Below are 13,680 nucleotides of genomic sequence, written 5' to 3'. Positions count from 1 at the left end.
AATCATCTGCTTTTACTGTGCTACTCATTCGCTCTTTCTCTTTTCCTTTTTAGATGACAGCTTTTATTAAACAGGTGCTATGTTCCCAGCACCGTGCTAGGCGTTTTCCATATACTCACCATCTCATTGTCAGATCGGAGTAGTTTTCACGTTTTGCAGATGAGGGAAGTGATGCCCAGGAAAATGGAGTAAATTGCCCAAAATTGAGATTTACATCCAGATCTGACTGACTCTGGGCCACCTGTTTATGGGTGATGACATGTAAGACTTCTTTAATGTGTCTGACCCTGTCATGGAAGTCTTTGAAAGGAAAAGTGTCAAAGCTATCAACAGATATCCCGTTTGGGGACTCGGGCTGTCTGCTAGCCACTGGGCTAAGTGTTTTATCCGCATAAACTCATTTATTCTTTTCAACCTCAAGAAATAACTATAGTTCTCTCCATTTGACAGCCGAGGAAATCAGGTTGCGAAGATGTTCAGGGGCATTTAGTCAGCGATGGAGCTGGCACGAGGTTCCAGGTCTTCCTGGCTGCAAAGCCCATGTGCTTATTCAGTCCATTGTACTGCAGCAAAATTTTAGGATGGGATTTTTTTTGGGGGGGGGGTGTTTCAATGAGGTGTGAAACCGATTTTCAAAGATAGTAGCTTCCAGATATTTGAGGCTGATTGTTCTTAATTTTTAGCTGAGCCATGGCTGGATTCCTGGCAGTTAGCTAGGACTGTGTTCTGCCCTAGAGGTAGCTAGCTGTAGGCTCTAGCATCTTTCCATAGCCCAAGACCTCAGAAGTGTAATGTGTAACTTGTGTTAACACAGAGGAGGGTGGCATTTTCCAGAGCTTTAGTTCTATAACATGGAAGGCCTCAAACCTCAACCATGCTTCAGACTCACATTAAAGTCAAGTGCATTCTAATTGGTAATCAGTGCATAAGGAACCAAAGAAAATTTTAATTAAATGCTCTCGTGTGAATTTTCCAGTCATTTTATGCCTGTTGAAATCGTTTGTATGTGTTTTTTAATTTAAAGTCCTCTTCCAATGCTCTGCCCTCTTTTTTATAACAACTTTATCAAGGGTGTTCCCCCCCTTTCTCCTGTAATGATTTAATTAGCATCATTAAAGATTTAGGCTGCTGTGCATTTGCTTAAAACTCTGTGTCCCTTGTGTACTTAGAGGCATTTGGTGCAGTGGAAAAAGCATGGTGATTTGGAGTCCTACAGATTGGGCTAGTTAAATCTCTCTGAGCCTCCGTTTCGTCGTCCTGTAAAACGGGCTAATCATATTTTCTTGTAGACTATTGGGGGGAGGCTTAAAGATAAATGTATTTAAATTGCCTAGCACATAGCTAAGTTTATAGGAGTTGTTTGATAATTGGTACAAATTATTTTCTGAGGTTATAACAGAGTCTGTTTTACTTAGGTCTCTTCTATGTCATATTCTTTTTAGTAGATGCTCACACAGACTGTCTTCAGTCATGGCCTTGGGTTTAAGGTGCTTCCGCTTGGTCCACCCTGCCTGGCGCAACTCCCTGGCAGCCTTGACAGGACCTGTTTCAGAAGTTACGCTGAAGACAATGAATGGAAGACAAAATATCCATGGGCAACGCATGGCCTATCCAGCTGTACCGACCCGTCATTTTGCTACCAAGAAAGCCAAAGGTAGAGACGTGTGACCTCCTCACCCCACCCTCATGTTTAGCCCTTGAATTATCATAGCTGGAAGGTTATCAGAGATGTACTGAATTTCTCCATTGGCCACATGAGGAAATGGTGTCTCCAATAATACAACTGATTAGCTTCAAAGGTCACAGTGACAGAGAAGCTAGGGTCTGTTTTCTCATTACCATGTTGCCTCATACGTACCATGGCTCAGAAATGCCCGATTTCTTTCTTTTAAATTTAGAATTAGAGGTATAAGTGCCAAGCACACCAGAATGCTTGAGGCAGGGATCAACATATTTTCTCTTTATAGGAAGATCTGCATTGGAAGTAAAATTAAAACCAGAAGGTTGTTGGGTAGGGGTATTAGAACCGTGGATTTAGATGGATGATCTTAATGGTTTGTGTCATCCAAGAATGAGACTTTGATATACCCCAGATCTCAGCTTAAATGTCGCTTCCTCAGGGAAGCCTCCCCTGACCTCTTCAGCTGGGTCAGGTCCCTCGTTACACGCACTCGTGCGCACTGTTATTTTACCTTTGATGTACTTAGCACAGCAATCATTAATTAGTTAATTCATTGTAGGTTTCATTATTGCTTGTTATATGTCTTCCATGCTGGACCCAATGAGGGTAAAGTCTGTGCTTTTCTTGTGTAGCATCTAACAGGGCCTGCCATGTAGTATGTATCAAAAAATTTTGTTGAGTAAATGAGTGACAGAAAACTGTCAAGCAGAAAACTATTTGCAGTGGTGGGTCAGGGGGTCCACTCCCAAGGATGGTCTTAGAAATAACACTGCTGAATATTTTTCCATTGACTCTCCTTTTATGGTTTCATGGAACCCTTCTCTGTTAATAGGAAAATTAACAAGTTACTGAAAGATTATTAATGCATCGAAGACTTATATTCTGTTAATAGCGACAGCTATTAGTTACAGTAATAACTTTTGATTTGAAGGTTGTATTACATTTTTTAACAATTCACCTACATGTAGAAATATAATCCTTATAATTATCCACTGAAGGAATTATAATTATCCAGTGGAAAAATTCTTATAATTATCTGGGGAAGCACAGATCTGACCGTTTTGCAAATGAGGAGACGTGAGGTCCATGTGTGTGACACGTGCTCATGGTCATACTTAGCTAGTGGCAGAGCTGGAAACCAAGGGTTCCTGATGCCATGGCGTTGTGGTCTGTTAGTGGCTACACATTAGCTACAGCATGTGAGAGCAGCTTTTCCTATTTAACTGGCAGTTTAGTTTTTGTCTTCTCTGATTGCCTCTTTAAAAAGGTGGTTTGACTTTTCTTTTAGTTTGATTGGTTCCTTTTTATATTAGGAATGCTAAGCCTAGTGTGTGTCACAAGTATCGACTTAGTTTTTTACTTTGTGGTGTCTTTTGTAACAGGTTTCTTACCTGTAAATTTTTAAGATAAATACTTGGTTGAAAAAAATGTAAAATTGAAAACATTTATTTCCATTTTTTTAAACTTCTGTTGCTGTTCTTGGAAACTATGCTGTTGTACTAAACTCTAATCCTTATGGATAATTTGTCTTTTATTGTTTGCTGTTTCTAAGATCTCTTTGTCCTTGGTTTTCTGCATTCACAAGAGCCTGGGTATGAATTTACTTTTATTATCCATTTTGGAATTTGTATTTCTGAATCTGAAGGTATACTGGTTCTGAAGATTCTAAGTCATTAGCCTGTTCGCTTAGAGCAATGAGGTTTTGAGCATGATGGTGACACAGCAAATAAATGTTTAAAAAATCTCTTGCTGCTTCCTGGTTGGTTACTTTGGGCAAAACATCTAAATGGCTGTGTCTCACTCTTCTTATCTGTACAATGGGGGCAATTATAACCTCTGTTCTTCCTACCTCAGTGCTGCTTTGAATATCTAATAGAAGAATTACTTGAACTTGCATTGCAAATTATAATATGCTACAAATAGCACAGGATCTAGCTCACTGTCAGTGGTCAATAATCTTTGTTGTAAAGGAATTTCAGTAGTTTGTTGAATATTTAATAAATAATTGTAGGATATTATTTAAGTGTTTTTATTTTTTCTCCTCTCACCCTCCATAAAAAATACAAGAATATTAGTATTACTCACTGAAGTGACCTCTGTATATGCATATTACAGAGTGTATATGAGACATTGCCATGATGGTTTCTACATAAAACAGAATTTTATTTAGCTCCCATGCTGTTGATTTTCTAACATCTAATTCATCGTCACTACCGCTGGTGGTGGTTACCATTTCTGAACCACGATTGTTCTGTTTGTCCCGGCCACCACATTCTTTGCATTTCCTTGGCTTAGTATTCATTTTAAAATTAATTAATTTATCTCCTGTACCTCCAATTCAGTCTTATGGAGGCAGCCTAAAGAAAAGTTTATGGGTTTAAAATTCGGGAGATCGGGGACCAAATCTTGGTTTTACTCTTTACGGACCTGTGGATTTAGGATTTTACCTTTCTTATCTTCTGTTTATTTTTCTGAAAAATAGGGAGTGCCTACCATGTGGATAGTGCTCTTTTAGGTATTTGAATTACTTAGTTTGTATCCATGTAGCAGCCTAGCAATACAGATATTATCCCTGTTTACAGGTGAGGAGCCTGACACTCAGGAAAGTAGAGTAATGTGCCTGAGGTCACAAGGATGGTCTGGGTCATAGCCTGGATTTTCACCTGGGCATCTCTTTATAACATCTGTGCCTCCACTAGTACCTGAGTAAGTGTTTAGCATGATGCTGGGTCTCTAGTAGACACTCAGTAAATGTAGGCTTTTTTATAGGGCAGTGATAATTAATATTCTATAATTTTCCAGCCCTTGGCATTTTGCCTTGCACATTGTAGACACTTCACTGATTGTTTTTGTCTCTGTTTATTGTCTTCTATTCTGTTATTCATTGAATGTTGACTTCTAGCCAAAGGGAAAGGACAGTCCCAAGCCAGAGTGAATCTTAACACTTCCTTGGTTGAGGATATAATCAACTTGGAAGAGGTGGAAGAAGAAATGAAGTCTGTGGTAGAAGCACTCAAGGACAATTTTAACAAGACTGTCAATATAAGGACCTCACCAGGTTAGTGACTCAACCAATATTTTAGAGTCGGTATCGTGGAAAGGTCATGGCTGTGGCAGAGCTGCGTTTTAGTCCCAGCTGTAACACTTACTAACTGGCGACCATGGGCAGTTACTATACTTCCCTGGTCCTCAGTTTCCTTGTCTAATTCCTACATTATAGCTTGGTGGTGGGTGTTAAAATGAGTGAGGTAACATGTGTAATGGTTCTAGCTCAGTGCCTGGCATGTAGTTAACATTTTGTTATTCATTCAGCAAATATCTGTCTACTGTGAGCTAGGCATTGTGCTGGTATGCAACGGTGAACAAAAACAGGCATGGTCTTTGCCATCCTGGAATTATACTCTAAAGTTGGGAGTTTTATTATAACTATAATAAACACTATATATGCTTTAGTCTCATAGTAACCGCCATCTTTGGTTTGATTTTTCTAGTTTGTCCTATTTGGCCATTCTTCTCCCTCACTGGGACCCAGCCGGCTGCAAACCTGCCTACCTGGGGCCTTTCTGTGCCCCTGAGCTTGACCAGGAAGATTATGTTTGGGTTAATAACTTCCTGAAAGTGGCTTTTCTAAGTGGGAAATGTCAGAACTGTCTAGGAGAACTGTTTGCAGATGTGATGGAAGAAGTGAGTTGTCAGCTAATGGTGCAGGCAGGCAGGAAAAATCCAATTGCTGTTAAATTGGCCTTTTGGAAATTGTCATCATCCTAGAGTCAAGCCTCGGACCCCCTCCGAAGGTATCTGTGGGAGCTTGGGCTGCCCCACTCGCATGTTGGTTGGCTAGTTCATAAGGAGACTAGAAAATATTTCGTGGACTTGTTCTTAAGAAAACTAAGTGAAAAATATACAGCTCCACTTCTAAAACACAAGCAGAAACATACTGAGCTCAGAGACAAGATCCAGTGTGAAACCAGGCCATTCCGTCATTTGTCACCCATGGACCAGGGCATTTCTGCTTTTGCTGACAGTAGAGCATGCCATTCAATCTCTCCCAACTGTTTATTTTAAACTTGCTTATTATTTTAGGTATGAAACTGATAAAGTACTCTGTCTCCCCTGTGCTTTCTGGCCTGTTAACATTCTGCAGCCGAAACCAGAGAGTAGTTTGAGAGTAGCTCAGGGAGAAATGTGATACTTAAAATTATCCAGCGAGTTCCACTCTTGTTGAACTTAAAAAGATGATGGGCCTGGAAAGAGGTTGGGAGTGTAATTTGTTAAAAGTTAACCTCTGAGAAAATGAGGGGCAGGAATGAGGCTGGGTGAGATCCTCGCTGGGGACAGATTGAGGGAAAAGGATTTGATGCATTATGTCGATGTGGGTTTAGGAGATGGGACGCCACACTGCATCCTGGGAAGCCCATGTTGGGAGATCTGCGGCAGAGGATCTTAGGCAAACCAGGAAGGCTGAATTAAGATCGATTTTCAAAAGGCCTCCTGTTGGTATTTCCTCTGCTTCTTTCTCTTTAGGGCTATGTTTGTGTAATGTTCTGTGTCGATCCAGGGGCCGTGAAGAGGCTGGGTGAACGAGGCTGAACGTAGCCAGATTCCTCCATATCGTCTTTCACTACTATCTGAACCAGCAGGCACTTTTCTTCTTACACCCCCATCTATCTACCAACAGTTTCTATCCCTAAGGTGGTTGATTGTTTTTAATAGTTGTCAAAGATGGTGTTTTTCAACCGCCAGTCTGGCCGGACTGCAGAAATGTCGTGCTGGTCCAGGGAAGAGTTAACCACCTGATACTGTATGAAGACTAGAGACCCAAGGATCTTAGTCAAATTCGCTTATGCTCAGGGTGATTTCTGTCTTAGTGATACCCAAAACAATTCTCCTATTTTCACCAATCCCCACAAGGTTGAAGACCACTGGTAAGATACAGGTTTATTTATTTGTCCATTCATGTCTTCTCTCATTCATCCATCCACATGTACATTCATTTATTCCTCAAAGCATTACTGACCACTTAGTTTTGCTGATTAGTAGCTTTCATAGATAGAGAAAAGACATTCTCCCCACCTTCCGAGAGCCTAGAGCAGAATGCGACGGGACAGACTGAACCCAGACGTAGAACATCAGAGTCAAGCTGAGTGGTGAAGACCTTAGCTTTGGAGTGGGTCAGACCTAGGTTTGAACTCAAGCTTCATTATTAGGAGCTCTTCTCTCTTTAGCATGCTACTCTCTGTGCTTCTGTTTCCTCATCTGTGAAATGATGGAACTATCTCAGGGTTACTGTGATAATGAAAGCAAATAAATTATAGACGCATTTAGCACAATGTCTTGCTCATAGGAAATACTTAGCAAATATCGGTTACCATTATGGAAGTTTGCGTGGAAGGTTTGGGAGCTCATAGCGGGTCCGTCATCCAGCCTAGAAGGTCAGATAAGATTTCTGAGATTAGAAACTATTATAACTGAGTGTTAAAGAATGAGCAGGAGTTATCTAAACAGATGGGGACATTCTCAGTAGGAGGAAAAATATATGCTAAAGGTCTTGAGGCAAGAAGTAATAGACTGAATTAGAGAAATTATAAATAGGTTAGTTTGGTTAAAACGTAGGAGAAAATCAAGAAGTAATAATAATAGTTATTTACTGGGCGCTTATATATGCCAGGATAGTTATAAGTGCTTACCTTTAGCTCTTGCATTTCATCCCCATAACAGCCCTATGAAATAAGTACAACTTTTATGCCTCATTGAGAGATCAGGAAACAAACACTCAAAAGATTGAAGGGATCTGCCAGGGGTCACACTGTCAAGAGGTGGCAGAGTTGGTATTTGAACCAAGGACTTGTTGTCTTCAGAGTCAAGGAAACTTTTACTGTTTTACCTTCTGGGCTTTACCTGAGTTTAAGACTTAGCTCTTGAGTGTTTTTCGTTAGCTGGATGATCTTGACTGATTTAAACTTTCAAGTCTCATTTTTCTCTTGTGTAACGTGGAGATAGTAATACAATGATACAGAGTAGTTACAAGAACTAAAAGGGTACAAGAACTAAGAGGTACTGGTTGTAATGCTTTTTTTTTTTTTGATGCTTACATACTTAGTTTATATTTAGTCGTAATCCTTACTTTAATCCTGTAAGGTAGGTATTTTTTGAGTGAGTTGGCAACCAAGGTGCCGAGATCAGGAACTTGCCTGAGGTTTCATGGTTAGTAAATGGCTAAGTTGCTGGCGGAGTGACCTACTCTTTCCAGTTTTAGCTCTAGATGTCCTGTGTCACAGGAACCCCTCAGGCCTAGGCCAACTATGGCCACCCTGGGTGTTGGTAAGGAATTCCAACCTAGTTCTTTTGACATGTCAAAGCTCTTTTACACGATGTTGTTGTTCCTATTAAAGCCCCTTGAATGGCCTTGCCATATTGATAAGGAACTCTTTTTTTTTTTTTGTATTTTTCCGAAGCTGGAAACGGGGAGAGACAGTCAGACAGACTCCCGCATGCACCCGACTGGGATCCACCCGGCACGCCCACCAGGGGGCGACGCTCTGCCCACCAGGGGGCGATGCTCTGCCCCTCCGGGGCGTCGCTCTGTTGCAACCAGAGCCACTCTAGTGCCTGGGGCAGAGGCCAAGGAGCCATCCCCAGCGCCCAGGCCATTCTTGCTCCAATGGAGCCTCGCTGCGGGAGGGGAAGAGAGAGACAGAGAGGAAGGAGAGGGGGAGGGTGGAGAAGCAGATGGGCGCCTCTCCTGTGTGCCCTGGCCGGGAATCGAACCCGGGACTTCTGCACGCCAGGCCAACGCTCTACCACTGAGCCAACCGGCCAGGGCCATAAGGGACTCTTAATATTAGTTAAAGCTAAATTAGATAAGGACTTAGGTATGGAGCTACTAAGGTCCTTCTGAATGCTAAGACCCTGTAATTTTTTTTTAGGGTCCCTTGATCACATTACCGTGGTAACTGCTGATGAGAAGCTTCCTTTGAACCAGATTGGCCAGATCTCCATGAAGTCACCACAGCTGATTTTGGTGAATATGGCCAGCTTCCCAGAGGTAAGGTGGCTTCTCTAGAAGGGCCCTTCTTCATGGCTGCTTTTGGAATGGAGGTGGCTGGGTCACGTCAGGAACAAGTATCCCCTCCAGGTTGGGATGCAACAGTAGAGAAGACATAGTAAAGGGAACTTACAGGTAAGGGAAAATTCTCTCCCATTTCTAAATTTCTTTCCCATTAAATGCAAACCAGGCCAGTACTGGTACTTTGAATACTGAAATAGGCCTCATCTAAGAGGCATAGTAGTGGTGATGCAGTGATTGGAGCTTGGCCAGCAGGGGACTGTGGGAAACTGGAGCGCCTGTGGCCTGTCTGAAGGGAGCCACCTCTGCCCAGTTCCTGCTGATCACTGCCAGGCAAACATGTAGGCCTGGTACCAGGATTACCAGGTATTGCAATTTTCATTTCCAGAAGCAGCCAGATTTTTATGTGAGATCCTTGTTACATAGTGATCACTAACTCACTTTATTTTTTAAGATTGTGAGAAAAAGAAATACACACACATCAGTGTGTCCTCTGCATTAGTATTTGAGCAGATCCTCCAGGAAGTCACGTTCTTTTCAGACTGGACTGAGCTCTGCAGACTAGCACACAGAGCTCAGTGCTTCCAAGGGTGAAAGGTAGGGTGCATTAGATCATCGCAACCTTGGGGTCTAGTGGAGGAAGATAGTGGGCTTTTCCTTATTGGTCTCGTGGGAATTGGCCTGTATTGGGAGTCCTAGACTAGAGGACCCGGAACGCGGTCCCCTCTCTACTACTAGCTGGCTGTTTGACGTTGCTTCACTCTCTGGGCCTCCGTTTCCTCATCTGTTAATGCGAGATGAAGGAATTTGAAGGCCCTTGCTGTTCCAATTGTCTCTTTTAGTGTATCTGTTCCAAAGACATAGACCAAAGTGAACCTGCTGGTTCAGAGGTATAAGTGAGGAAAACCCTTGCTATGATCACTTTCAAATCAGAGGGCTCTTGTCGCTAACGTGCCAGCCACACTCCCCCATTCCGTTCTCCATACTGCAGCCAGAGTGAAGTTTTAAAAATATATGTCGGATTATGTCATTCCCATACTTTACATTTATCAATGATGTCAAATAGTCTTTAGGAAAAGATGACTGGGGCTTAGAAGGCTTTGTGTGATATGTCCCTGCCTGTGTGTCCCAGTGTCGCCAGTCCTGTGCCACTGCCATCCTTGCACACCACGTAGCCACTCTGGTCTTTCAGTTCCTCAAACGCACCACACCCTCTGCATCCTCAGGGCTTTGCATGTGCTCTTTCCTTTGCTTGGAACACTCTTGCCCAGCTAATTGCCATATAGATGGCAAACCTGGAATATAGGAATCATATCTAACTTGTTCATTGTGTTGAGCACCCAAAACAGCACCTGGCACATGGAAAATGTCAGTGAATTTTTCTCAAACGGAGGAATACTTGTTGTTAGGTTGATGGAAGGGAGGCTCCGGTTCCTGGTGTTACTGAGGAGCTGAGAAATGGACGGATAGGAAACTGTCACCTCTTCTCCCTTCCTGGCTCCCTCTGAACTGCTGAAGTCTCTCTGCCTGCTTCATCTAATCCCACAGGCCCCGCAGGCCAATTTAGGGAATAGCCTCCTAATTACACAGCTTGAAGACCTCATCAGGCAGATTGCTGTTCAGAGCCAGCCACTTCTGTTATTAAATAGCAAATGGCATTCACAGAAGAAGCACCCGATTGGCCACCAGCGCATTTTATGAGGCAGGAGGAGGTATTAACAGCCTAATTTTTTCTTAGGAAGTTGGAGTATATCTTCATTTTTCAACCAGAGCATCTTTGCCATTTCTCCAAGTTGAAATTCTGTGGGTTTTGAAGGGGGTGGGGGGGGGGGGGAGGAAAGCAACCTTTACAAGCATCTTAGTAAAGAGGCTCTTTACAAGGACAGAATGAGGAAGTGTGAGTTACATTGTCTTTTGAATTCCTTTATCTCATCTGGTGTATACATTAAACAAATAGTCTTAACTAAACATTTCCTTCCTCCACTTTAGAAGCTGTTCATAGAGTGCCCAGGTTCATTGCTTCAAAATGCTGAGCTAATCCTCTCTGTGTTTATGTAACTTCTCTCCGTTTCACTTACGGCTGGCTTTCTTTCTGAACCTGTGCATTTCTGTGTCATGCTGTGGTGACATGATGCAGATTTACATGCATAATCTTTTCAAATGCATTGAAGACAGAAAACTGTGTTGCATTTGTTTAACATGTGTCCGGCTTGATGAATGATACACATAGTTGCTGCTTCCCATAAACTTGCCTGCAGCTAGAGTTAATGATGGGAAAGAAAAAAAGGGAGTTAAAAAAACCACAGCACGATTTGAACAAGGCAAATGAAAAAAAAATCTGCCGGCTCCGTTACTGCCCTGTGGAAGGAAGAAAGCGATTGTGTATTCAGTGTTGCCGGGCGCTACTTTCTCATGCTTTGTTTCACGTGATCAACACAGATCCTCCCTAAAATGAAGTGTTATTGGTTCCATTTTACAGATGAGAAAACTGAGGCTCAGTGACATAAAATATCTCCCCCAGGTTCACATGGTTGTGATAGAACCAAGGTTTTTTGAACATCGATCTCTTTGACACTAAAGCTTTGCTCCTTTTACCATTCATTCATTAATGCAACAAATATTTTTTGAGTCTCTGCAAGTTATTAGGTTTTATTTGAGGTGTCAGAATTCACTGATGATTAAGACAAAGTTCCTGCTTCCACTGACCTTACATTCTAGGGACTCTTTGGGATATAAAGAAAATGGAAGGCCAGTAACTGAAATGATACTAACAAAGCTGACTTGAACCCAAAGGGTCAAGGACGTGTTTACCTGTCTACAAAAGTTTTGTCATCGTTTGTCCTTTGCATAGATTAATTTAAGAATGGCAATAGCAGACGTTGCTAATTGATGACAGCATTTTTTCCTGCCTGACCTCAGATGGGGTCTGTGATCTTTCTCAGCACTATACTCCAGGCAGCCACAACCAGTTACGGTTTGAGGACAGCCTATTTGCCCTGCGGTACTGGTGAGCATCCCTTCAGTGCGGGGACAGAGGCTAAGATAAAAGATTGAAATGCAACAGAAATATATGCCTTTTTATCTGAACCACAAGTAGTTCTGAAGTCATGTTGGGAAAATGACTGTAATTCCGCAAGTTTCTGCATCCTGCATGTCAAACTAGAATACACATATTTAGAATATTTTAGGATTACCTCTTCTAGTAGGTTTCTTTGCAAAATGAAACCTCTCCTGATTTACATTTTTCTGCATATGAAAGGACACAGAACAAGTAAAGTACAAAATAAGGTTTTAGAGCAGTGGTCCCCAACCTTTTTTGGGCCATGGACCAGTTTAATGTCAGAAAATATTTTCACAGACCGGCCTTTAGGGTGGGACGGATAAATGTGTCACGTGACCGAGATAAGCGTCAAGAGTGAGTCTTAGATGGATGTAACAGAGGGAATCTGGTCATTTTTAAAAAATAAAACATTGTTCAGACCTAAATATAAATAAAACAAAAATAATGTAAGTTATTTATTCTTTCTCTGCAGACCGGTACCAAATGGCCCACGGACTGGTACCAGTCCACGGCCCGGGGGTTGGGGCCCACTGTTTTAGGGGGTTTTTATAGAAGAAATGAAAGTAAGGAGATGAGTTTTTCTAATAGATCTGAGTCAGTTTACTAACGTACTCACTCAGCAAGCTTGTACTGAGCACTGAACATGTGCCTGGCACTGAGCCTTGTATTGGGAGGGTGTAAATATTGAGACGTAGTGACTGGTCAGCGTGACAGCAGCAGTAGCTGCTCCTGTTCCCACCAGGGAAGGTTGTATGGAGACAGTTGGGCTCCCCAGTGAAAGGGAAGGGGTGGAGGCAGGAGGTTACCACAGTGGGTGAGCAGTCATTCAGTGAGAAGCATCAGAAAAGGAGGACAGGGCGACCTGAGATCAGGCCACCTCCTCAACGTGGGGATTCTCCCATTATTGTTAGCTTTAGAAAATGTATGTTTCATTTTATTTAGGAAAATGGCAGTTGTCTCGCAGAAGAATATTTCATATCTTTATCTAGCTATTTACCTTGGCCATACCCTTAATACACCAGACCTAATTTCAAATTATTTTTAGCTATTTAAAAAAATATCAAATTCCCTGTGCTACAATTACTATATACATTGAGCTAGGGGTTCTGGAAAAAATATACAGACCAAGTGACATGACTGTACTAAGAGCTGAGGAGCTCGTGTCTCCTCTTAACTCCACCAGTAGGCAGAAGTAGAGTGGGTGAGGTCCTCACTCCACGGCGCTCGGCTCTCTGGGAAGACCATTTGTGCTGAGGGACGTGACCTTGTCCGGTAGGCCCCTGTGTCTATAAGGAAGGGGTTACACTTGGTTGTGGCATGGGTCCCTTCCAGCTCCCAACAGTCTGTGGTCAAAGGTACCATTTGAACAACTTACTGTTTCAGGCAGTGGCCACACTGTTAGATTCTCTGTACAGCCTCCCAAGGAAATGATTCATCTGCATTTGGAAGTTCTAGTCTATCTTTTGACCTTATGGTTACCCGTCAAGTCCCTATAGAATTAGGGCTATTTAAAAATGAAATAGATAAGCATTTTGGGCACTCCCTCAAAAACCAGAGCAACTCCGGGAAATGTAAAATAGGTATGCCACAAACCCTATTCTTTTGAACCAGAAGTCCAGGGAGGAGCTCAAGGCTGGGAATTGGCCCTGTGACTCTCAGTGATGTGGATTGGCTCTGGTCAAACCTAAAATTCTTTGGAAAATGTCAGAGGATTAATTTTCACGAATTCCACATTATCATGCCAATGAAAGTTATCTCTCTTCCACATTGCTATCTTTTGTCCTTTAGGATTGCATACCAAGTGTGGTTATAATGTTGCTTGAGGTGAGGCACTTTGGGAAATCAATATACCAGTGCGCCGCCTGGCACACT

General features: G+C 42.3%; 1 protein-coding gene across 3 annotated transcripts in view; it reads left to right on the top strand.

Annotated features, from left to right (window-relative positions):
* MRRF (mitochondrial ribosome recycling factor) overlaps window positions 1-13,680 on the top strand; it is a 51,874-nt gene that overhangs the window by 3,856 nt on the left and 34,338 nt on the right. For 2 of the 3 annotated variants that reach the window (XM_066367271.1, XM_066367272.1), the window contains exons 2-4: window positions 1,446-1,654; window positions 4,584-4,739; window positions 8,608-8,726. In XM_066367271.1, the coding sequence (XP_066223368.1) occupies window positions 1,471-1,654; window positions 4,584-4,739; window positions 8,608-8,726 (459 nt within the window). In that variant the 5' untranslated portion in view covers window positions 1,446-1,470. Of the gene's footprint in view, window positions 1-1,442; window positions 1,655-4,583; window positions 4,740-8,607; window positions 8,727-13,680 lie in introns of all 3 variants that reach the window. The other variant, XM_066367270.1, reaches the window with a different exon arrangement.

This window comes from Saccopteryx leptura, chromosome 2, assembly GCF_036850995.1.
Source record: "Saccopteryx leptura isolate mSacLep1 chromosome 2, mSacLep1_pri_phased_curated, whole genome shotgun sequence".
NCBI classification, from domain to species: Eukaryota; Metazoa; Chordata; class Mammalia; order Chiroptera; family Emballonuridae; genus Saccopteryx; species Saccopteryx leptura.
This window is presented reverse-complemented; position numbering and strand designations above follow the sequence as displayed.